Below are 24,714 nucleotides of genomic sequence, written 5' to 3' on the forward strand. Positions count from 1 at the left end.
GGACTGCTGAGCAAAAGACTAGTCATTTATAATGTTAATTTTAGAAAGGAAATAAAATTGAAGTTTACATGGGCATAGACAAGTTCCACCTACTACACAATGTTTTTAGATACTAATTCAGATACTTCAAGTTGATTTTTACACTGCAGTATTTTCCATATGTGCTACATTCCATGTCAAGTTCTGTACTTCAGCCCATATCAATTAGGTGTGAATATCAATAGAAGCAGCATAAAAATATAGTAAAAAGAAGTCTAATATTTTTGCCATATCTATTGACTCCTAACCTTTCCAGTACTAAGTTGTGTCTAGGAGAAGTGTATGAGAGCTTACTGGAGTTTTGGGTAGCCACTGAAAGATGCCATACTGGGGACAAAGGAGAGCTTTTGGAAGATCGGGGGCATGGAGGGCAAACACTTTGGTGGAACTAGTGCCAAACAGCTCCATATTCCTACTGCTAGGATCCCCCTGCAATGTAACCTGTATTCCCTGTGACCCACTTCCATCCATTGTCATTTGTTCAGAAAGTGTCAGAACTAACGAGGTGGAATCAGGGAAGGATGAGACATTACTGACATGGAGTTCAGAGCACTTCTGTGGATCAGGATGGGGATGGCGGCCAAAATAAGACAAGCAGACAGAATGAGGTTGTCTGTCCACTGAGGAGGAAGGGGCAAATGTGCTGGTTCTTGTCAGAGTGGTGAGATGGCGATGCCTAGGGAGCTGGCAGGGGTCTGATTTGTTTAGGGAAAGCAGAGAAAGGGAACGGGAGCTGGAGGGAGCTCCTGTTTAGAAGAAATGCAGTACAGAAAATGTGCATACTGTTCACAGCAATTCACTCAGTTACACAGAGGGCAGATATGTGTCCTAAGTGTCATAATGGTTCAGTCCTCTTTACACACAAATTCACTGCTCTATTCAGAAATGCTTACAGTGAATGCCAGTGTCACTTGTAGAAATGAAAGGATACAGTTACCACAGATGAAGAGGATAATGAAGTATATACAGACGACCATTCCTGATGACGATGGGCCACCATATGCCATAATCCCATCATACATCACAGCATTCCAGTCTTCACCTGTTAGAATCTAACAAGCAAATTCATCTTTACTGACTCAACAGTCAAAAGACTGAAAGAGGATTATGTTTCCTCTGTACACAACACACACAGCCATTTTCTATAAGATGAAAATGTTAACTGATCACTCTGCATAGGATGCTTTATATAGTAAACATGGCAGTAATCTGTTTGTTGTTATGCAATATTTTAATATTTCCATTTAAATAAGAATCTCTTGGTTTAGCTTTACCAGTTTCCATCTATATGAAGCATTTATGCCAATGAACCGTATGTCTACACTTATGGTCCAAGATCTAGGAAAAAAAAAGAGTGCCTAAAATTAAGCTCCTAAATTCTTATGTAGGCACCTAAGTGTCCTGATTTTCAATGGTGCTGCATATACAGCAGCTCCTATTGAAGCCTCCATGTTCAGCACCTTTGAAAATCTGGACTCTCATTTAGGAACCTAAGTATGGCTTAGGAGACTAATTTTAGGCACCCATTTTTAAAGAATGTTGGTCACAAACCCTTTCCAAAACTATACATCATAGCGTGTTACCCCTTCAAATTAAATTGTCCCAATCTGAGTCCTAACTGGAGACTGGGGTCATTACGATATTGCTTTAAATGGAGGGGGGTTTATACTGAATTGGAGCTCTAATGCTATTGGAGAATGAATAATTTGCCTACTTTCTACTGTTTCTTGCAACTTTGCTGCTGTATCAACGGATGAAATCTAAAGGAACTTGTTGATTAGATCAGAGGAGGATAGTTTACAGCTGGTCTATTATGCATTTAGCACTTTATTTTGCATTAGTGTGGGAGGCCTGATTATTAGAACACAGATTATAGGGATACTGTATATATTTTTCAGCAATTTAGAAGCTGTTAGTTTTATCCCAAAAAAACCCCATCACAGTTTTCAGAGTAGCAGCCGTGTTAGTCTGTATTCGCAAAAAGAAAAGGAGTATTTGTGGCACCTTAGAGACTAACCAATTTATTTGAGCATAAGCTTTTGTGAGCTACATGACTCTCTCCCCAGACAATTAAGTGACAGTGCAAGAAAGTCATACATGCACAAAGGCCACTATTTAATTCTCCTAAGTCCATATTTGGGCACCTAACTAAGAATTCTGATTTTTCAAAGCTGTTCAGTAACCAGCAGCTTCCTTGGGAGCTGTGGGAGCTTGGCACCTTTGAAAATCAGGCCATTTATTTAGGTGCCTGGATATGGATGTAGCAGCCTGACATTAAGCTCCTGAGTTTGGAAACACTAACTGAAGTTTTCAAAGGAACACTGTCAGGCTAAGTGTGACCCATTATTTTTAATATTTTTTTAGGAAATTTAAGACTTACAGAAACATTTCTCATTAGGATGTCTTTATTTTTAAATTCATTCCAAACAGCTTTTTCTTTGTTTGTTTCAAGCATCATTCTACGGAATCTCTATTTGAGTGAATGGAAATTGTGACACACAACCAAATATTCACCCAAACCAAACACTGCACTATTGTGTTAATGCCTATAACCTTAAATGCAAAAATAACTAGAATAAAAAATGAAAGAGACTAGCCTAATTTCATTGCCCAAACTGAGAGAAATACAAAAAGTAAACAAACACCATAAACAGTGAAAAGGAAGTTAAACTGTAAGAATTCTTTTAGTTTTAATAATCAGTTAGTAGTAACACAGATATGAATGTTTTAAAATATATATAATAATAAACTGATAGTGTCCCTTTAAAGAAATCCATATTTAGTTTTTTATGATATGAAGTGATATGATTCACACAGATATACACTTTTACAATGTTTCTCAATTTATCCTACTAAGAAGTCGTTGAACATTAGAAATACACACATCTACCACAAAATAGACGGTTAACAAGCTTACAGGAAAAACATTAATTCAAATTAAATAACTTCCAGTTTTTATTTCTAGTCATGTCTTTGATGGACAAAGAAGACTTAATTTAATGAAGTAACATGAAAGCTATGTTGCATAGATAGATCAAATAAGATATGGAACAAATGGTACAAATGGTGCAAAATTACCAGAGTACTGAATATGATAAGCAGAATGCTACTTAAAGTAAACAGAATAAATAGTATTTGTGATTTTTTTCAGGAGACAAGATTACCTAAACATTTTTGTTGTTCAAAGGTAAAACGTTTCATAGGGGGTGAAAGAAAGTTACCTGGAATACAGTTAAAAGAGCTTGTGGAAAATTATCGAAGGTGCTCCGTTTTGTTTGAGTTTCATCAAAATTAAATTTGCCTCCAAACAGCTGCATTCCAAGCAATGAGAAGATTATGATGAAGAGGAAAAGCAGAAGCAACAGTGAAGCAATGGACTTCATTGAGTTTAACAAGGATGCTACCAAGTTGCTCAGGGATGTCCAGTGCCTATAAATTAAAATGTGTGTGTTAACACAAAAAAAAACTGTAAAAGAACAGTGCGTGATGAAATATTACAAAAGAGTTGCGGATCACCATACAAGTACCCCTAAAATTAGCAGCAGGAAAATGCATTTCATAATCTTACCTTGTCACTTTAAAAATACGTAGAAGACGAACACAGCGAAATACTGAGATTCCCAGGGGTGACATAATTTCCAACTCCACCAGTATGGTTTCAACAATGCCACCACAAACGACGAAGCAATCAAAACGGTTAAAGAGGGATACAAAATAAGCCTGTAGGCCCAAGCTGTACATCTTTATTAACATTTCACAGGTGAATAACGCCAGAAGTACTTTGTTTGCAATATCTGGAACAAAACATTCAGAAAATTATAATGTTTTAGATATTTCTGATTTATTTTGTAGATCTCATATTCTGACTAATTTTTATCCATTTTCCATGCCAGTTATCTTATCTCTTTGGAGGGAAATACAAACTGCTTTCTTTGCATTTGACACCATTTTTTGCATGAGGCATATAATCCCTCCCTTTGATCGAAAAATGCTACATCCTTCCAATTTATTGTGTAAATTATCCCAGCTAAAAACATAGTTCAAACCCAGACTGGAATTAAGGCATAATGATTCACAGCTTATTCTGATGTGCAAGTTAACATTTGTCCTTCCTTATCTTTAATCACATGGGTTGACAATGGTAATATGTCTAAAGCATAATGGCACATGCTTACAATTTGGCACCGTAGGATTTTGCGTGTACATTATGTCATTAAGCTGTGTTGCAGATGTGGAAATAGAAAACATTTGATCATTCTCTATATCAATTTCTTTTACCTGGATGTACTGAAGGATAACAAATAAACTTCAAAATGGCACAATGCAGAAGTAATCAAGGAGAGCTTTCATTTTTCTGTGGTTAAAAACAGGAAAAATGGTCTTTGCTTGTACCTTGGATCTGTGTCAGCCAGTCAGGTTGATTGTAGTGCTCAGAAGAGATAGTTAATGTGTTCAGAAAGACCAAGACAATAACCAGCCAATAAAACGAGACAGATTTTACTGCAGCTCGACATTTTCTTCTATTGAATCGGTTCCAGCGACGCCAGCGTCGACTGAAATTTAGAACAAAAACAAATGCATTATTCTATGGAAAAATATTACAGTATCTGAACTTGGAGATTTGTGGGTGTACATGTGTGTGTATATATGAAACTATGAAAGAAATCTGAGAGGCAGCTGTGTGCATTACTACCAAGTGCAGCTAAAAAGATGATAATTTTGTTCAAGTTTAGAACCAAATAAAAAACAAAAAATGAAAACTTTAACAAATTAGTCTTGAACATTTCTATATAATCTTCATATTGTTTAACAGATTGTGACATCACTATATTAGGGCATTTGTCAAAGCCAACTCAATATTGCATAACCTAGTACATGGCATTGCACTTCATTTCATAACAAGATATATCTAAGTAAACCAGATCTAGATTCAGATTAAGTTTAAGATTCAGAATTTGCGTTTCAGGTTGAACCATGGATACAATTTGGGTTTGGAATAAACAATGGAGAAATTTTATGAGATGAACTCGTGAGAAACTACCCCATAATGATGGAACTCTCACAACATCAATTGTTCCCAAGAACGGCTACTGACTTGGGCTGAAATCCTATGATGGTGGTGGGCATATTCATGAGATTTTTGATGCACAGAAACTGGAGCTGGAAATTAGGCCACATCTAGTTTTAGTTGACTCAGAGAGGAAGGATTGTCCATGGTTAAGGTGCTACCACAGGACTTGGGAGACCTGAGTTCTCTGTTTCCTCCAAAGTTTCCAGTGTGACCTTGGGTAAGCCACTTAATCTTTAGTGCCTCAGTTCTCTATTTACGAAACTGGGATAAAAGTACTTTACCTCACAGGGGTGTTGTGTGAATAGATAAATACACGAAAGGTTGTGAGGCGCTCAGATACTACAGTAATGGGGGCCATATTGGATAGATAGATAGAACCAAAACTACAGGAGTGGATTTGGATAATAAAGCTGAGTCTCCCATGCCAACACTCTGATCCAAACCCCACTGGAGTCAGTGGAAAGACTCCTATGATTGTAATGGGATCTGGAGCTAGTTTCAAAATGGAAAGAGTTTGGATTTAAGGTTGTGGGTTCAGCCCGTCAATGCACTTTACAACTTTACAACTGAAGTTCATAAGCTGATCCTATTTCTGACCCTAAACTTTTCTATTTTGTTTTGTTTACACTCTATAATATTTAAATAAATTGCTACAGATAATTAGATAAAAAGTCTTAGTACCTCTGCTGCCCTGAATCAGAGGTACCACACCTAGTATATATAAAATTAGAAACGTTCTAATCTGCCTCAGATGGTAGATCCAATATGTAATGGTGTCTTCATAAAAATAAATGAACTTAGCAAAATAAACATTCAAGCAGTGTGTGAGGTTCTTTCACCCACCTAAAACTCATGCTTGTGATTATGGAAAATAGTAATTGCTCGGTTACTGTTATGGAAAAATTTCATCGCCTATAGAGTATAATAATAATATGAAGAAAAATCTCTGCATTGAACTAACTTGACAGTGTGTTCAAGAACACTCTTGTCCTGCCAACTATGTGCTTAGCCATCATCAGTATATTCACCGACTGGATATGCAAAAAACAGTATTTTTTACTCTTAGGGCACAATTCTGCATTGCTGAAGTCAATGAAAATAGGATTAAGGCCCCAAGAGCTTGATCACTCATAAGAGTTGGGGGGACTCATGGTCATCTCCAAGCACCTGATCTATGAAGTCAATGGTAAGATTCCTATTTGACTTCAATGGTCATTGGATCAGGCCCTAAATCCTTAAACAGTAAAAGTTTTGTAAAGAAATGACAACAGTTCTTTTCAAAATATTCAGTGTTTATGGATTTATGGCCTGACCCAGAGACCACTGACAGAAACAGTATAGCTAAACCCAGGAAACCTTCTGAAAATGTAGCCCAAAGAGTGTGCAATTTTAGGCACATATGTAAGGGTTGACAGGCTTTAGTGTGAATTAAGCTTACAGTTATAAAACAAAACAAAGTCTCATTTGAGGGGTATAGCACATATTTTTTTCCCTTCCTAAAATATTCACAATTGTGCACACACACACAAAAGGGAGGAGGAAGGCATCAAAGTCTGAGATTGTCCCACTGTGATGCATCTTCAGAAAAAATTGTGGAAATTTGAACTTGAAAATAATTGAGACCATTTTCATTCAATATCTTCCTAATTTTCAGGGGAAGCATTGAAATTTTTGTAGTGAAGAATGAAATTTAAGTTTCTTTTTTATTTGACGTGAACCCCATTTTTCACAAATTTGTAATAAAGTGGAACGTCACTGTTCTGAAATTATCAAGGCATTTTTCCCAAAATGTTTGTCACAGCTGTAGTGCCAATTCTGCAGAAGTATTTAAATCAGAAGGGACACTCATCGTTAATGTAATGTACCGCAGCTGGGCCACTTATTCTTTATGTTCATTCTCATCTAAATAATTGACCTGCTTTTTTTCTGTTCACATTTATGAACAAGTCTTGATGTTTACAAATTTGTTGGTAATTTTATTTTTATTCATTTATTTTCAAATGGTCCTTGGGCCCCAATCCTGTAATTGAATCCACACAGGTGGATGCTCTAAAGTCAGTGCAGGGGTCTACATTGCATAGATCCTATTGTAAAATGTGAGTCTTATTTTGATTAACAGATACCAATAACAACTCTTCTCTACATTTGACTATTTACTCAGATTTGCTAATAAAGTTGTGTAAAATTAACAATTTTTTAAAAATTTCCAGATGATTTTGCATCAGCAACATCCTGCATTATATGAAATTTTGCAAAATTAAAACCATATGCACCGTAGTCATTCATGAGAGCTCTGGGTGACCAGCATCTCTGTCAGGTCACAAGGGTGTAAAGTTGGATGCCCAAAATTAGAGAGCATTTCTGAAAATGTGGGCTTTAGATTGTGTGCATGTATCCAAGGCTGTAGGCAGTTACAAAACTTTAAAACCTACCATCCATAAAATATAGTACTAAATAGTAAAGTAAACCAATGAACAGTCCAAATAAGCCAGTGAGAGTACAGTCAAGTACACCCACTAATGACTCCCCTCCAAACTATTTCTCCACCCCTCAAACCTCACATCCCTGAAAGTCAGAGAGAAAAGAGGAGCTTCTCAGCATGCCCTGAAGGTCAACACATTTCAGGCTACTGTATTTTGAACTGCTGGGGAAGTAAATTCCAGAGTTGTCAGCCTTTCACAATAGAACACCTTGCAAAAAGCTCCTTTCCATTTGAAACATGAGTACTCCTGCTTAAGTGTTTCCACTGACTACAACTGTGGCAGTTTTGTACAGTGTGAGAGTCTGTCCAAACACTGGGGTCCAAGCCATTTAGGGCTTTTATAGTGGAACTCCCAAGCCTTAAATGCCACCTGGAAGCTGGTAGGCGGACAGTGCAGGTCATAGATACATTAATGTAAGATGGTTTTGATATAAATATCCACCTACTAAGTAGGCAGCTGCATTATACCCGTAGCTAGGTTTTTATACTACACCCATTATGATGGCATCTGAGCACATTATGAATTTACAGAAAGATACACATGAAGATCTGCCTCTCTTTGGCTTCCTTTCTTTCTTGTCTTATTGTGGGTAGGTTAGGTTGGACAAGTGAGTTTTGCATTTTGATCTGAAGGCAATGAAGTCTGGTCAACCTGATGTCTTCTGGAAGTGACTTCCAGATTAGGGAGCCAGTTGCTAAGAAAACTCTTGAGTTTATAATTCTTGAGACTAATTGTACCACTGTTCCAAAAGAACACAGCTGTTGTGGGATGTCATGATTGTGTAGGGAAAGATGTTCCTTCAGAAAACTTAAACTAGTTTCATGGAGGAGCTAGATGATGACTGAAAACTTGAATTTGACTCACTACTTACCAGGAAACCAATGAGAGTTGAACATGGGAGCAATGTGTAATTTGTAGCCTCTGCTACGGAGCAGACAGGCTGCTGTATTTTGAGCTAAATTTAGTTTTTTAGGAATCAGTGATTCCATTCCCAAATACAGAGAATTACAGTAGTCAAGCCTGAAGACCACAAATATGTGGATTACTGGGTTTGGGTCCAAATACAAAAGAATGGGGTGCAGTCTTTTTTCTTGACATTTTTAGGTGAAAAAGGAAATTTTGCAGTCATGGTTATTTGGGTATCCAGAAGCAGTGAGAAGATTAGGAGAACAGCTAGTTTGCAAATGATAGAAGGGCAGAGGTGGACAGTTCTTCAAAGCACTTTCTCTTCTCAACAGCTGTTGAATGCAGCCAGGACCTTGGTGCAAGCTGCATCTGATATGATGGTAATGTAGTCTTGGGTATGATTGACTCTTCAGTTCATGCTGTCTCACAACTTCCCCTGCAGATTCATGTAGAAGGAGAAAAGGACGGAAGAACAGATAGATCCCTGTAGGACTCCACAAGTAAGAGCTCTACAGGTGGAGGAGCTGATGGCCATTATGACTTTCTGGAACATCTAAACCCCTTTTAGTGTGATCCCAGTAAACCTCCTGCTGAACTTCTGAAGTGGGATAGCAACATTCAATAGTTGATAATATCAAATGCTGTATCTCGCAATATAAGTATGAAAGTACAGCCCTTGTCTGTGGCCAAGAGGATTTCATCCTTCTACTCCATGAGCACTGACTTGTTCCATGTTTCAGCTTAAAGCCTGTCTTGGAGACATCCAGGGATACTGGCCAAATCTAGGGAGAGCTGGAGACTGGCTGGTGATCTACTCAGTAAACTTGCTTGGGAATGGGCAGTGATGGAGAGGTTGGTTGCATCAATTAGTGGTTCCTTACATACTGGCTGGATTATGGCAAGCTTTAGGTCTGGTGGGAACTTTCCCTCCTCAAAGGAAGTGTTTATAGTGTCATTTAGTAGAGGTCTTAGATGCTCATGGCTCTTTTTCACTAGAACGGGTGTATATCAGAGTACAGTGTTGGCTTGCTTTTCCTATAGTGCTTCTAAGATTTGCTGTCATGAAAATGGGCCAAATTCAGAAAGGAGGTGTGTTATCAATCTGTTTTGAGTGTATGGTTACTAAGTCTCTGGTGGCATCTCAGAAGCAGATGTTCCTTTCTGAGGAGTAGATTAAAATAGGCTTCGCAGGAGTAGATATTGGTTTGTGGAATTAACTGGAGACAAATTAACAAAAATACTTCAGCCAGGCATGATTTAGAAGCTGCTAAGGTGGCGGAAGAGAGTAATCTCTTGGCTTTCTTCTCTTTGATTTTGCATTAGCTTCAGCTTCCAAATAGTCTTATTGCATAGTCCCAGGTACAGTCCATTGCAGTTTTCTATTCTCAAGATGAAACGAGCATGGGTAAGTGTAACAAGGTATGCGTCCAAAAGAAATGGACACAATTTTTTCACAAATGCAGATAAAAAAGCACCCACCTGTTCATTATGCATAAGTAATCCTATTTCAAACAAAACTCCAAATTGTAAAGCTGCTTAACAAATGGCGACACCTGACCTTGATCGGGGGTGAGACGTAATCCACTCCAGCTCTTCCAGTTGCTTTCCACAACCTATCTATGCTACTTCAGTATATTGACCACCTTCAGTATATTAGTCAACCACCTAACTCTTAAAAAAGCCACAATCTCATGCATTTGTTCCATTGCACTGTCAGGGTCAGAAGCAATGAAACACAGAACTTGGGATCATTGGCAAACTGAAATCAACTTCTCTTAATTAACCTACCAGTGAACTCACATACACGTTGAACTGTACAAGTGACAAGATGGAACCATAACACATCTCACATGAAAAGACCTTCGAAGTGGAAGAGCACCATCTACAACTACCTTTTGGGATCTCTCATTAAAAAGGAAGAGGACTACTCAAGAGCAACACCCACCCACTCCTATTGGAGATACCAGGCACATCAGAAAGATGTTGTGATTAGCGGTAACAAAGCAGCTGCTAGATCTAGTAGAATAAGCATACATACAATAGCTAGGTCAACTGCTAAAAGCACAATACATCAGTGTTGTCAGTGCAATTTTTGCTACAGATCCAAGCCTGAAACGAGTTTTGCCAGGGACAAGGAAATTGGAGGAGTCCAGCTTCCAGAATTGCTTTGTTAGAATCTTCTCAATTATCTTCTTGATTATCTCTATTGTTCAATGAATGTCTGTGAACAATAGTTAGCCTGTGGATTGTTTGCAAACTGGTCGTTATGAGTATTTGCTATCCGTGATTTTCTATATGTGCCACATGACTGGTCACCTAAGTCAGATGGCATTGTTTTTGTTCCGTGATTGAGCAACCTGACCTTTATAAACAGAAGGAGTCTCTTTTCTGTTTGCAAATTTGTTTGCTATTTGCAATTTCTCAATACGTATTCTATGAAAATGAAAAAAATTAAGTAAATAAAAAGATTAAAATATCCTTGCTTGTACTCACGGCACTTGCTTTCCATGAGCATTCTTGTGAATAAAAACTCATTTGCCCGAATGTTTGAGAATAAGTGAAAAAAGAGTTGCAAATACCAGCAAAACAAATTGGGGTGCTTTATTCCCAAGAATGTTCATGAATCCTCTTCAACTGTATTCCCTAATCTCTGTCAGTAACATTTTTCATCCAAGCAAATTCTAATACAGAAAATACAGAATCACATGGTCATGATGTGTAAACCATCGCAAAGAAAAAAGTGATGGAAAAGAGAGGAAAATACTGACCTGAACTTGGATTTTGAGATAGTTTGACTAAAAGAAAAGGAAAACACAATTTTAAGTATATATAGAAACAATAATTTACACAATCCCTTCTCCTCGGAATGCTGTACTTGGCAATCAAAACAATGGAATTACTCAAAGTTTGTGCATAAAAGTGTATTCTCAACATAACGCTGCATGAATGCTGAAATACTATTGTCATCTGTTTACCACTATTTTTCTAATATTATTCTTTGCAAACATATGGATTTTACGTGAGAAAGAAAGGAAATTAAATCTTATCCTCTGGGGACCAAAATATATATATAAAGCACAGGTATTTGCAGAGAAACAAATCCTGGATTTTAAATGGCTGTTTCAATGTGCTTTGGAAACCTTCTGAAAGAATGATGTTATTTGAATGAAAGTCATTATCACAATCATTATGTTAGTGCTATATTCATATATCAATCTAATAATTATCAATTTTTAGCTACTTGTAAAATATGCATACACCAGATCATGTTTCGATTATTAAAAGACATTAGTCTCTGTTGCATTTCTTAGGTTACATCTCTTCTTTTCTTCTTGGTGCTTTTGAAGCAGCAAAATTAAAAGCTCTATAATCTTTCTAAATGTAAGGCTCAAATTGATACTTTATGAAATAAATCTATATTTGTCCTGACTTCAGAATTTTAGATAAAATTGTGGTTAGATTTTACCATGAATGACTAAAAGCCAAAAATATAAGCATCTCACAAAGCTTGAATATTTCAAAGCAAATACGTTTGAATAGGCAAAAGAGAAAAAATTGCTCTTTTTAATCCTATGATGTTGGAAACACTTTGACATCTTAATTGGATCTCTATGTACTCACCACAGACTGCCACAGCATGCTGGGCTCTCTCCTTCTCCGCTGACATTCTCAGTGTTCACAGATTCAGTTTCACTTGTCGGCATGCTTGCTGTTAGGAGATAAAGTAAGTGTTAGATTTACAGCCAAAGCCAGCCAGTTACAAGTGATTTGCTTTTATATCTTATTAAAAGAACACCTACGCTCTTACTTGTTTAGGGTTACCAAGCGTTTTATTCAAAAGGCGGAAGAATAGCAGAAGGAAGCCACGTTGTAGTAGACTCTTTACCAGCCCTCCTTGTTTTGGCAAAGGTAAATGCACAGGACTCTAGGATGGATTAGAGAATGTTTCTCTTGTTTCAGCAATTTAAACTTCTACTGAAAATGTATCACAGAGCTCAGTGAAGAGACGTTGCACTTAGAAGATGCTGTATGGAAAAAGGAATATGCCTGACCTAGTTTGTGAGACCTCTTTTGTGTGATGTGTTTCAGTATCATGTTTGAGTTTCTTTCAGAGCTATACCAGAAGAATGGTCATAGTTAGGTTCCAGCTAACATGCCTGGAAATTCCAGTAAGTGCACTAAAGGTCCTTTAAGACACAAGAGAAGAGAAGCCATCACACTCTGAGCAATCTGTCAAAGTTGAGCACTCTCTATTTTTATTTTCCAAATTAAAAAAGGAAAACATGAAGGCGAAGTGCTAGGGAGGTAATTAGATCTGAAAATATGACAACAGTAGACAGGAAGGAGCACGGTGAATGGTAAAATGGGTAATACAAAGGATAAGGAGGATTGCCAATGATAAAAGGGGATTATAAAATTTGTTACACACCAGTGATTTACGATACATATGGTGAAATCACTATTGAATAATTAGCAACCGTAGTTAATCGTTTGTTAGACAAAAACAGCCGATATTGGTAACACCCACTGATCCTCAATTCAACAGAGGCCTAAGGAGATAAGCACATGCTGCAAGAGGAGTTAAGGAAGCAGGAATGAGTATAACTATCAGCAGTTCCAGAAATGAACATTATTTCTTTGGCTTTGCTTGTCAACATGAAAGGAAAACCTTAGCACGCGACTACAAAGGCTTACTCTTGCCCATTTATGAAGTGGGGATGTCATTGTAAGTAAGAAAACAAGAGTGAGTATAGAAGTAGCATTGAAGTCACTGCGGAGTAGCAAGAACAACGGCCAATTAGACTTTTGCTTTTAGTATCTTAGCAACTGTTGTTGGGACCATTGTAGGCTGTTTCCCTATCTAAGGTTTTCTTACCAAACTGATAACTAATAAGTTTTTTTATCCTTGTTTTTGTGAATTTTTTGTATTTGTTACCGTTGCTGGAATGATAGTCCTGAAGACTGAAGGGCCAAATTTCCATTTACACTAAGGGTCCTTTACACCACTCTGGCATTTTAAAGAAGCTATAGAGTGGGTGTAAATTATGCACACCTCAGTGTAAATAAGAATCAGGACCTCTAGTATTTATTCTCCACAGGTCAGGTACAGAACAGGCAGTACAAGCTTCTCCACACTGACCTGCAAAATTGCATCAAACCTGACCCTAGACAGACCATCTCTATGTGGCAAGGGTTAGTTCAATTTGCATACCCAGTCATTCTTGGACTTGATGGTAAGACTGCCAACTCTATGTTAGCCAGATTCTCAGCAAATATTTGCAACAGCTGAGGATCTGGTGCTACAAATACATCATTACATGAAATTTCACACCTCCTCAGTGTTGCATTACAGAGATAAGAAACAAGATCTAAAATGCTCATGCAATTGTTCAAACAATAGAAGACAGTCCAGTCAGTAAACACTGCAAAATATATTTTTGTTTCACAAGGTTCCTTTGTCTCAGATAGTTCTTTTAACATAATATAAGCAGCTTCTTTATACTGAACTTAAATCACACATATGCCTAGTTAGTGCATGTGCATCATTTATGATATCATGTTTTTCTTTATAAATGAGACAAAACATTTTTAAAAATCAACAATTAATATTATAAGTCTTGTATGAAAATTATAGTTATTTTTTTAATGTTCAAGAGCGTCACTGGCAGTCACGATTTCCTACTTAGGATGCTGTCTCATGTCTGAAGTTTAAACAATTGCCAAGTTTTCTTCGTCTGGTAAATTCTGAAATATTATGGCATATGATTTTGCAAGCAGAAAAATCAACATTTTAGCCATGGCAAAAGAAGAAAAAATACAGTTTATCTTTTATAACATAAATTAGTATTATTGAACTAAACATGAAACAAAGTTTCGGTTGTTTTGAACAACTGGAAAACCATCACACTTGCCATACAAAGGGTAATGAAACATTAAAATATTTTGGAAAGAAGTTTGTGAATCTTTAACACACAGCTGAATTATTGTATGAATGAAAAAGTAGACCTCAGAATTTCCACTGATGAATTAATACAGGGGTTTGGTGAGACTATTCTGTAGCTGAGCACAGAAATACGTATACTCATTTGTTGAAAAAGCTTGTCATTTATGAAGATCAATTTCAAACTATAAACACACAGAAGGTGAGCTCTGTATACCATCCAAACAACTTTGTTTCGCACTAACTATTCATATTACTCCCAAGAGCAATATTTTATTTTATTTCTGTCCGTTATAATAATCTTCTCACATGTTAAAATAGGGGAGGGGAAATAGAAAACCACTATGTTTAAAATTACATTAAGATGAATTAATGTGTAAGATACAGAAAGTATTTTAAATTGGGAAAATATTAGTTTATTATCAGTGCTTTTTTAAAAAAAAAATTAAGACATCAAGTACCCTCAGGCCACAGTTCAAGAAAGCATTTAAGTATACATTTAAGTCCATTCCTGTTCAGGACAGCACTAAATCAGATGCTTACACATAATTGTAGCTGTGTGTCTTTAAGATACTGGAAAAGCAGAAGCACTCTACTGTACTACGGGGTTGTGGCAGTTGCTATGGTAACTAGTGGGTTGCTGGATTTTTTTCTTCTGTGTAGTAGAATAAAGCAGTTATATTTAAACTACCTAATTCAGAGGATACATTAATTCTCCTTTTCTTAGACAATTTCCCTGTTCACAATTCTTCTCATATTTTTTGCATGGATACATTTTTCTCCACATTTGTTCAGAACCCCTTCCACTTCCCTCCCCCAACTCTTTTATGAATAATGTTAAGCCTGATTCCACGCAACAGTCATCAATGAGAATTATGCTTCTTATTTTAATGGGAGGAGGATAGGCTTCTTGGGACAAAGTTTCCTCTCAGATGCACCAGTGGAGTTATTCTGTATTTACACTGGTGTAACAGAGCAGAATATGACCCTCTGTCTTCTGTTGGAGTTCTACAGTCTTTTTACTTGCCAAAACTGGGAATGGCTTCTTTGCAGATGAGGGGGGAGGGGGGAAGATTTACCAAGTGCCTGATCTTGCAACTCTTATTCACTTGAATAGTCAGTGAGATCGGTACGCAATTCATAGAAATAAATGCATACTTTAGCACAATCCCTTATTTCCCTCTCATATACACCAGTGCAAATCATGAATGACTCCAATGAGATCGGAGGAGCTGCAATGGTATAAAACAGATGTCAAGTGGAAGGGGAATTAGGCCCACTGTTTCTAGGCTGTAGTATACATACATCCAACAAAAATGGGAAGTTCAGGTCCTGTAGCACAGGGCTATTGGTTGTCCTCCAGTTAGAAAACACGAAATGGAGGCTTTCTGCTACTATCCAGTTTCTTATAAAGTGTCACTCAATAAATAAATATCAGATTGTTTATAAAACAGGGAAATAAGGGATAACAATAATATAATTTTAAGACAAGGCTAGAGTTCAATCCTAGCAAGATTCTATTACTGGTCAATACACAGTCAGAAATTTCACCCCACTTTTCCTGAATTTAGCTGTTTTAAGAAAAATAAAGGTTCTAGGTAAAATCCTAGGCCCTGTTGAAGTCATTACGAGTTTGGCCATTGATTACAATGAGGCCAGGTTTCCACCCTGTTTCTAACAGGGTCATAATCAATCCTATTTCAATTTGTGACATTGTAAGTGTAGTGTTGGGGAAAAGTGTGGGGAGCAATCACAGCATAATAGACCATATAGGGGAAATTAGAAACTCAACATGTATTAAACTCTAATAATAGGCCAAGAGAGAGGCTTGGTAGTAGTACTATGAATAGCAGTATAGAGAGACCTAGCTTCAGGAGTGGTAACAAGCCTTTCAATCCCAAGTGGAGCTCAGTAGCAACACTGCACGAGCACACCCACCCTAGCTAATCCAAACTGGCACTGCCGTCTGCACTAAACAGGCTGAGTTATATGACCACAGCCTTTTAAGGAGAAGGAGTTTATGGGGGAAAACAACAGTGGATAGGATGAATCAGTGGGAAACCTTATGAGCTTAATGAGACTGGCCTTCTGTTAGAGCTCAGGTGTGCTAAGCGAGAGACATGTTTTTCCTCCCTAGAAAATATGAATGCACAGAAATATACAGGGATTATCTGCTTTATTAAGATTTGCTCCCTTTTTTTGGTGCTCCCCTAAAAAGTTCAAGAGCACTAAAAATATCACCTGAATTCAAATTATATGAATCAATTTCAAAGGTAATGTGATTGTTTTAAGCAATATAAACACCGCATGTAACGTGATATTTTCCAAAGCATACAGTATTTAGGTCAAATATATCAGCTACTGCCAGACTCTTAGCTATTATTCAACTAAAATGATTGTGCCTTTCTACCACAAAGCTGGCTGCTCCAATAATTTTGTTATATCTGGGATTTGCAACTATATATTCCTTATTAATATCATTGTGACTTGAACAAGTTGCTATTTCTGTTATTTTCTAAAAATACACAGCATAATTTTTTTAAGCCAAGCTTATTTGTTTAACAGACACATATCTATTTGTTTATCCGCCTACATCTGGGAAGTACATGAACTTTCTAAAGGTTGGCATTTTAAAAACTGACCAGATGATGAACGGGCAAGTTAAACAGTTTATCATTGAAAATTTCCCAGGCATCCTTAAATTGTAATTTGGTTCATTTCTACAGGAGATCTTCAATAAACACATACATCTCCTAATCCAAAGAACTGAGTAGAACTGGTGCTCAAATCACACATGATGGAATTTCTGAGGTTTTTTTCAGTTTGCATTTTTTTTAAACCTAGGATATTACAAACAATAAAGCACATTAAAAGAACATTATTATAGTTGCAAAATCAAACACTCTAAAGTTAGGAAATGCCAGAATTAAGATTGCTTGTGCAACCTTAATTTGGCCTCCCAGCAAGTATGCATTATGATACAGTCTTTAATTATACAATTACATAATTTTTTTTATACACCAGACCCCTGCCTCATTTGTTGCAGAAATTGGAAGGCATAAAGAGAATGAATAGGGGCACTATACACTCTGACATTGAAGCCACTCAGTGTTTGTGCTTAAGAGAGCCTAACTGGGAGGGAGCTGCTCTGTGCTGCACCGTAGATATGGGATTTATTTTTCCCCTACAGAGATAGGACTTGTCTGCACTAAAGGGGGTATAAATTCTAGTGCACACTAGTGTATTGCACACAAACTGGCTTGTATGGACCCTACTGGCATGCACTAAAAGTTTCCTGCTGCACATTTTTCAAACAGAACTACATTAACACACATTAGGGAATTTTTAGTGCATGCCAGCAGGGTCCACACAGGCCAGTTTGTGTGCAACATGCTAGTGCGCACTAGAATTTATACTCCTTTAGTGCAGACTAATGCACCATGTAGACAAGCCCTTAATGTTGATCCTGTCAGTATTAATTCCCACAGGTTCTCAGTCTCTGCTGGCAACTCCATAGAAGGTCTGGTGCAGGTGGGGAGGCTTGGTAGCCTGGCTCTGGACAGTAATAGTATAAATGCGTCAGCTCTCCATGCAGATGTACCAAATGAACTAACCCTCCACAGATTACTAGAGATCTAAGGGATTACTACATGGATCTTGGGAACCTGGTACACTCAATAAAACAGATGGAGAACATGATTTATCTGGAATCAGCTGAGGAAAGAGGGCCTAATCTTGCAGTCCTTCTGCAATTTTTCCATGGAGGTGGAAGTTCATGAAAAAATACATATGGCTGGAAGAGAATGGGTTAGGGTGGGATTTTTAAGTGCACAGTGGCAGCCTAACTCTCATCCCATTGAAGTCAATAGTAAAATTCTCCTTGACATACACAGGAGCAAAGTTAGTCCAATGCTGACTGTTTTTGAAAATCCAACTCTCAAAGTCAAAGGCCCCAATCCTACAGCCCTCTTTTACACATGAATGGTCTCAATGGTTTAGCTGGTTCACTTCCAGTATGTATGAAAAACTATTGCAGTCTTTTAGCATGTTTTTAAAAGGTATTCCAGCTCGTAAAAATTATCCAAGCCACTAGAAAAGTAGATTGAATAGTTCAAGCCATATAAATAATTTCAAATTGAATCAACAAGACCGTTTAAAATATCTAGTAAGGATTTTCCTGAAATGTTTTACATATATTTTATTCAATTAGCAGATACACTTACTTGTAGGATATAATCTAACATCAAAATAATTGACTTGAATTTTACATTTTGTTTATTTTTTCTAGTATTTTCCTTAAAATGCATCTCCTGTATCCTTTCAATTTACAAATTTCTGTTTGGATTGATATTTTTCATATCATAAAGTAACTGGGTCAGATTTGTCAACTGCACTCCAGATCTTAGCTGCTATTTAACAAAAGTGATTGCCTCACCACAACAAGTAAGCCATTGCGCTGATAATTCTGTTGTACGTAGGATTTTAAAGTAGATCTTCCTAATTGCTATCATTGTGATTTTGACAAGTTGCTATGTTTGCCATTATTTAAAGGGTGTAGACCGGAAATTATCTACATTCTAAAAGTTTCTCCATTGGAAAAAAAATTAACAAGATGAAAGGAAAAAAGTAGCATAAGAACATTGTATTTAGTTTGTTAAATTTTGCATTAATTGAGGGTGGGAACAACAACCGAAACAATATGATTGTACAGTCTACAATTCTAAAACATGCTGTTCTAAAGTTACACTATAATCAGTTATACAGCTTCTGAAATGTTTTGGTAGGTTTTTTCATATCTGAATTTAAGAGATGCTTTTATATCTGGCTCACCTGCCTTTTGAAAAGGTAAGCCTACGCTTAAACTAGAACACTCTCAAACAAAGGCACACTTCAGTGGAAATCTAAATGGATAAAAATGAGCCTTTAGAAAGTTAAAGCACTGCAAACACCAACCTGTTTGAAGCATGCATTTGAAATAGCAGATCATTTACATGCATGATGCATGTCTGCATGCAAAAGCTGTTTATCTCTATATTTTAGAAAAGGCATATATGTTTTCAAGAACCAACATATAAAATGCATCATCTGCACAAAAGAATGCTCAGCTGCAAAACAGAACACATTTTACCATGTTTATTGGAAGAACTGCTAAAGCAGCTAAATCTGCCTTTCTTCTTTTCCATTAAGTCGTCCAATGTAACCCCTTCGTGTTAAGTATATGTAATCCCATCATTTACGCAGTAGATGGCAGCAGTTGCAATGCAAAAAAATAAAAATGTGTCCACATATACAATACAAGCAATGTCAGAGAGAACACAGAATGAAATCACCAGCAGCACAACTAATTACAGCCTAAAATCTTTCACAGTTTACACTAATTTCTGCATTTTGGACCAAAATGTCCCTCTGAAGTCAATGGGAGTTGTTTCACTGAATTTGAAGGAACGGGGATTTGGTGCATAATAACAGTTTATGAAGTATTTTAGCAATGTATTTCTCATCTTAATAATTAGAATGTGTGCCATTATTCAAAAGTACCTAACACTCACTGGTTAACAGTAAAAATCTTTACAGAATTACAAGGGTATCGTATAAAACAGGGGTTTTCAAACTGGGGGGTCAAGACCCCACAGGAGGTCATGAGGTTATTACATGGGGGGTGGGGTCGCGAACTGTCAGCATCCACCCTAAACCCTGCTTTGCCTCCAGCATTTATAATAATGTTAAATATATAAAAACATGTTTTTAATTTATAAAGGGGGGTCGCACTCAGAGGCTTGCTATTTGAAAGGGGTCACCACCAGTACAAAAGTTTGAGAACCACCGATATAAAATGTTTAATTTACTGAAGACAGAGGCATAGATTAAAATTTCAGAAATGATGCACTGAATGCATCCGATGAAGTGAGCTGTAGCTCACTAAAGCTTATGCTCAAATAAATTTGTTAGTCTCTAAGGTGCCACAAGTACTCCTTTTCTTTTTGAGAAATGATTAACTGACTTAGGAGCCTAAATCCCACTTTAGAAGTAGGTCACTTAGGCTAACCCCCATTGATTTAGGCTCCTAAGTGACTCAGGCACTTTTGAGTATTTTATCCACAGTTTAATTTTGCAGTGATTGCAGGACTGAGTCCCTTATTTCTGAATGTGCAGAGATCTGACAAACACCTGTGACCATGAACATTCCATGTGGAAAGGGGGCATGAATGGAGCTAGCAGGTCTACACTTTATGCTAAAGAATCCTTTCCGGAAATTAGTAATTTGTAGGAGTATATTCGGAAGGTGACCAAATTTATCTCACAAGTCTTTACAGACCTTTTCTTCAAGCTCATTATTCTGGTGCTTGTCATTTAAACTTCACTAAGCTCCCAAACCAGAAATTCAACTTCATAATGCAGACAAGAGGGCTCCTTCCTTCACCAAAGGGATCTGCTGAATACCTACATAGAAATCTTGCCTCCTTTTAGGCATACCTTCACAGGTAATCTGAAATGTAGCAGAGCACCTTCAGATAATCTTTGAGTGTCAAATGGAAGGAAGTGAGGCCACTTTGCAGCCCTTACACCTTCTTCACACATTGTCACAGATCATGCACAAAATTATATTCAGCTCTACTTTTTTAAACACATTTGCACAAATAGGCTAAGAGATTGCCTATTCAGTGGAAATTTCCATTCAGTATACATAAGTGGGCTTGCTTAGTGCCAATATGACACTGGCATATTATTAGTTTATTGTATAACAAAAACCAGTGCACTTTTGCACAGCACATTATAAAACTTTTATGACTCAAGTCAAATCAAAACTCATTTTCACTTAGTATCCTAAAGGGCACAACAACCCAGAGACCTCAGATGCTTACATGTGCTTTGTTTGTTTTGTGGGGTGAAATAGACTTAAAGCCTGTGCCTCTGCCCACAGGAGGATGACCCATATCTCAGCTGCACGTGAGGATCTAACCCACTGGTGCTTTCATGGTCCTAATTTTTGTTTACATTTTCTTCTGCTTTATTTCAAAGCAGGTGGCATTCCTGCAGGCCAAGGTGAAAGTAGGAGGAAAGTATGGGTACAATTTCCAAAAGTGCCTAAGTGACTTAGTTTCAGAGTAGCAGCCATGTTTGTCTGTATCCGCAAAAAGAAAAGGAGTACTTGTGGCACCTTAGAGACTAACAAATTTATTTGAGCATAAGCTACAGCTCACTTCATTGGATGCATGCTATAGGACTTAGTGACTTAGGAGTTTCAGTGCTATTAACAAACACAGCTTTAGCAATAAGGACCCTAGGTCCTTTTGACTTTCAATGAGATTTAGGCTCATATGTGCCTATGTCACTTTTGAAACTGGGACATAAGGCTTGTCAACACAAGTTTTGTACTGATTTAGCTATAATTGGCATCTAAACACTGGCAAATTTTTAAACTGATAGAGTTAAAATGATATGAAAACTGTGTAGGCACCTAAGTAACTTAAAGAGCTTTTGAAAATTGTACCCACTGTCAAGAATCTAACATCCTTAACTCCCAAACAAGCTCAGCTAGTAGCTAAAATACATGGACTTTTTTATTTACTTTGCAGGCACTAGGGGAAAGATCTTTGGTGGTGCTAGAGCTCCACTAGGAACAGCTGAAGAAACATGAGGGGGAAAAGTGGCTTTAAGCTACCTTTGCACGCCCTGATTTCTAGGGTTGCTGAAGGGCAATTTTGGGGTTCCTCTAAATTACATCTGGCTGCAAAGTCCCACTACAGCTTGGGAAATCTTCAGCTGGCCAGATCTGCCAGCTATCTGGCTGCTTTCCACAGCTGGAACAGTACAAAACAGCCAGAGGAGGAACTGAAGCTCTGTCCCTAAGTGTCTAAAAGCTGAAGGCATCCAAAGGAGACATTATCAGATCAAAGACAATGCAGTACCAATGGAGTTCTGATAAATACATTAGGGTCCAGATTTTCAAAGAACTCTCACTGAAGTCAATAGGAATAATGAGAGTGCTGTGGTGATTAGTTAGTTCATTTGTACAGGGCTTTGAAAATGTAACCTGCTAAGTGCTCAGCAGCAGAGTTGTACTGTATTGGTTGAAGTGACTCTCCTCTGGCATTCCTCATATATTTCTCATGTCATCAATTTCATTTTGACACAGTATAAATAACCATCCTTGCTCCTGAAAGGCTGCCCATGTCTGAACATCAATGTCAAGGTTTTCCTCAAAAATGTGTTTTAATTTCTTTCCTCCACAAATTCCCTGCCCTGAAAGTATCTTCTGACAATTAACATAACCTAAAATAACATAATCATTAACAATGTACAGACAAAGGCTGCCCCATTCTTTCCACAGCTAAGTAAAGACATGGTTCTGCTGTATGGGGGAACCTAACCCACAGGGAACCCATTCCCAGATGTCCACAGCCTGTTGCAAGCCACGGAGCACTGCTCTGGAGCAGCTCTCTCTAGGGCAGTGAAAGGATAGGTCTGAGATTAGGACAGGCTGCAGAAGGGATGGGATCTGGCCACTACATCTGCATACTGCATGGGTTTCCTGGCCAATAACCCCATTAGTGGCTGCATGGATGTACAGCACTCTGCCATTGATTTGGGCAAGAAGACTGTGACCCTGTATAGGTCCCATGCACATGGTCTGTTTTCTCAGGATTTGTTCAGTGACCACCGTGACGTTGCACTCCACATTTTTATAAAAATATGTTTATAAGTGTGGATATGATATAACTGGAATATGCTTTATGCAAAAGATCTCTTGTAAGGTATCATTACAAAGCTTATAATCTACTGAGTGTGGTCATCCTATTTGTATGACTGTATCGTTCTTGTATCTGAAACTAGGAATATGACATATAACTCTGAGGTCCTATTGTAATTATGCAAAGTGTGGGCCATTAATGGTGGTTTGGAATCTTGATGGCTCCCATTAACTAGGACAATTGGTTGTAGATGGCTCTGTCTTCTTGTAAGCCTTCCTGTATACTGTGTGCCAGCGAGTGGGTAATGAAGTCTCACAGGACATGTGAACATGTCACATGATACTGGAATCCATCTTTAACCTGGTGCTTTCCCATTTAGAAGGAGGGGGGGAACCCAGAGAGACACAAAGGATTCCCACCTTTTCCAAAGCTATAAAAGGAGGTGGAACAGAACAAAGGGGTCCCAGTCATCTGGAATCCTCTGCTTTTCACCTAAGATGCCTGCTGGAACTAACAAGAACTGTACTGGGGAAAGGATTGGGCCCAGACTAAGAAGGAGTCTAATCTGTGAAAGAAGCTTATTGAAACATCTCTGAGGGTGAGATTTACCTGACTTGCATGTTTTGGCTTTATTTTACTTGGTGACTTACTTTGTTCTGTTTGTTATTACACCAGACCCTCGCTAGAACGCAGGATTTGGGATCCATGCGCGGTACCGCATTAACGTGGGGACCGTGTTAAAATGGATTCCAATTAAAGTAATTAAATTTGGGATCCATGGCTGCGACCGCATTATATGCAAATTCGCGCTATATAGACGCGTGTTCTAGCGAGGGTCCGGTGCACTTGGAACCACTTAAATCCTACTTTTTATTCTTAATAAAATCACTTTTGTTTATTATTGAACCCAGAGTAAGTGATTAGTACCTGGGGGAGCAAACAGCTGTGCATCTCTCTCTGTCAGTGTTACAGAGGGTGGACAATTTATGAGTTTATCCTGTATAAGCTTTATACAGAGTAAGACGGATTTATTTGGGGTTTGGATCCCATTGGGAACTGAGTGCCTGGGTGCTGGAGACAGGAGCACTTCTTAAGCTGTTTTCAGTTAAGTCTGAAGCTTTGGGGGGGTCTGTGGGTCTGTGTTTGCAGCAGGCTAGCATGTCTGGCTCAACAAGGCCCAAACTGGCAGAGAAAATGGGCTCAGAGGTAGTCTCAGCACATCAGGTGACAGTCCCAAGGGGGTCTCTGTGACTGAACCCCTCACAGCCATCATGTGGACCCCAACTGTACTCTCTAAAACATACAAACTTCTTTTATATCTTAGTCTTTTATACTGACACCCATTACGCCAGTATATGAGTGCTTTCCACATAAGATCAATAGCAATAGCAATGCCTAGTGAACTCCAGACTGTCTCTGCCTCTTCTACCTTTCAAGGATTAAAACTCTGCATGGGCTGTCTTTTATACATACACATTACCCCTTTTAGGTAACAGCACCAGCCCAAGCTTGCCTCCCACTCTCCCATAGTATCAAGGATAAAACTCTGTTTCCCCTAAGACAGTAACATGGGTTCAGACT

General features: G+C 37.9%; 1 protein-coding gene across 1 annotated transcript in view; it reads right to left on the reverse strand.

Annotated features, from left to right (window-relative positions):
* Positions 1-24,714, reverse strand: part of CACNA1D (calcium voltage-gated channel subunit alpha1 D) — a 324,758-nt gene that overhangs the window by 114,229 nt on the left and 185,815 nt on the right. The window contains exons 10-15 of the mRNA XM_084634450.1: positions 12,121-12,208; positions 11,268-11,294; positions 4,432-4,592; positions 3,608-3,833; positions 3,261-3,468; positions 971-1,091 (exon numbers count right to left, since the gene is read on the reverse strand). Coding sequence (XP_084490576.1) covers positions 971-1,091; positions 3,261-3,468; positions 3,608-3,833; positions 4,432-4,592; positions 11,268-11,294; positions 12,121-12,208 — 831 coding nt within the window. The remainder of the gene's footprint in view (positions 1-970; positions 1,092-3,260; positions 3,469-3,607; positions 3,834-4,431; positions 4,593-11,267; positions 11,295-12,120; positions 12,209-24,714) is intronic.

Source organism: Lepidochelys olivacea, assembly GCF_965140295.1.
Source record: "Lepidochelys olivacea isolate rLepOli2 genome assembly, chromosome: 7".
In the NCBI taxonomy this organism is placed as follows: domain Eukaryota; kingdom Metazoa; phylum Chordata; order Testudines; family Cheloniidae; genus Lepidochelys; species Lepidochelys olivacea.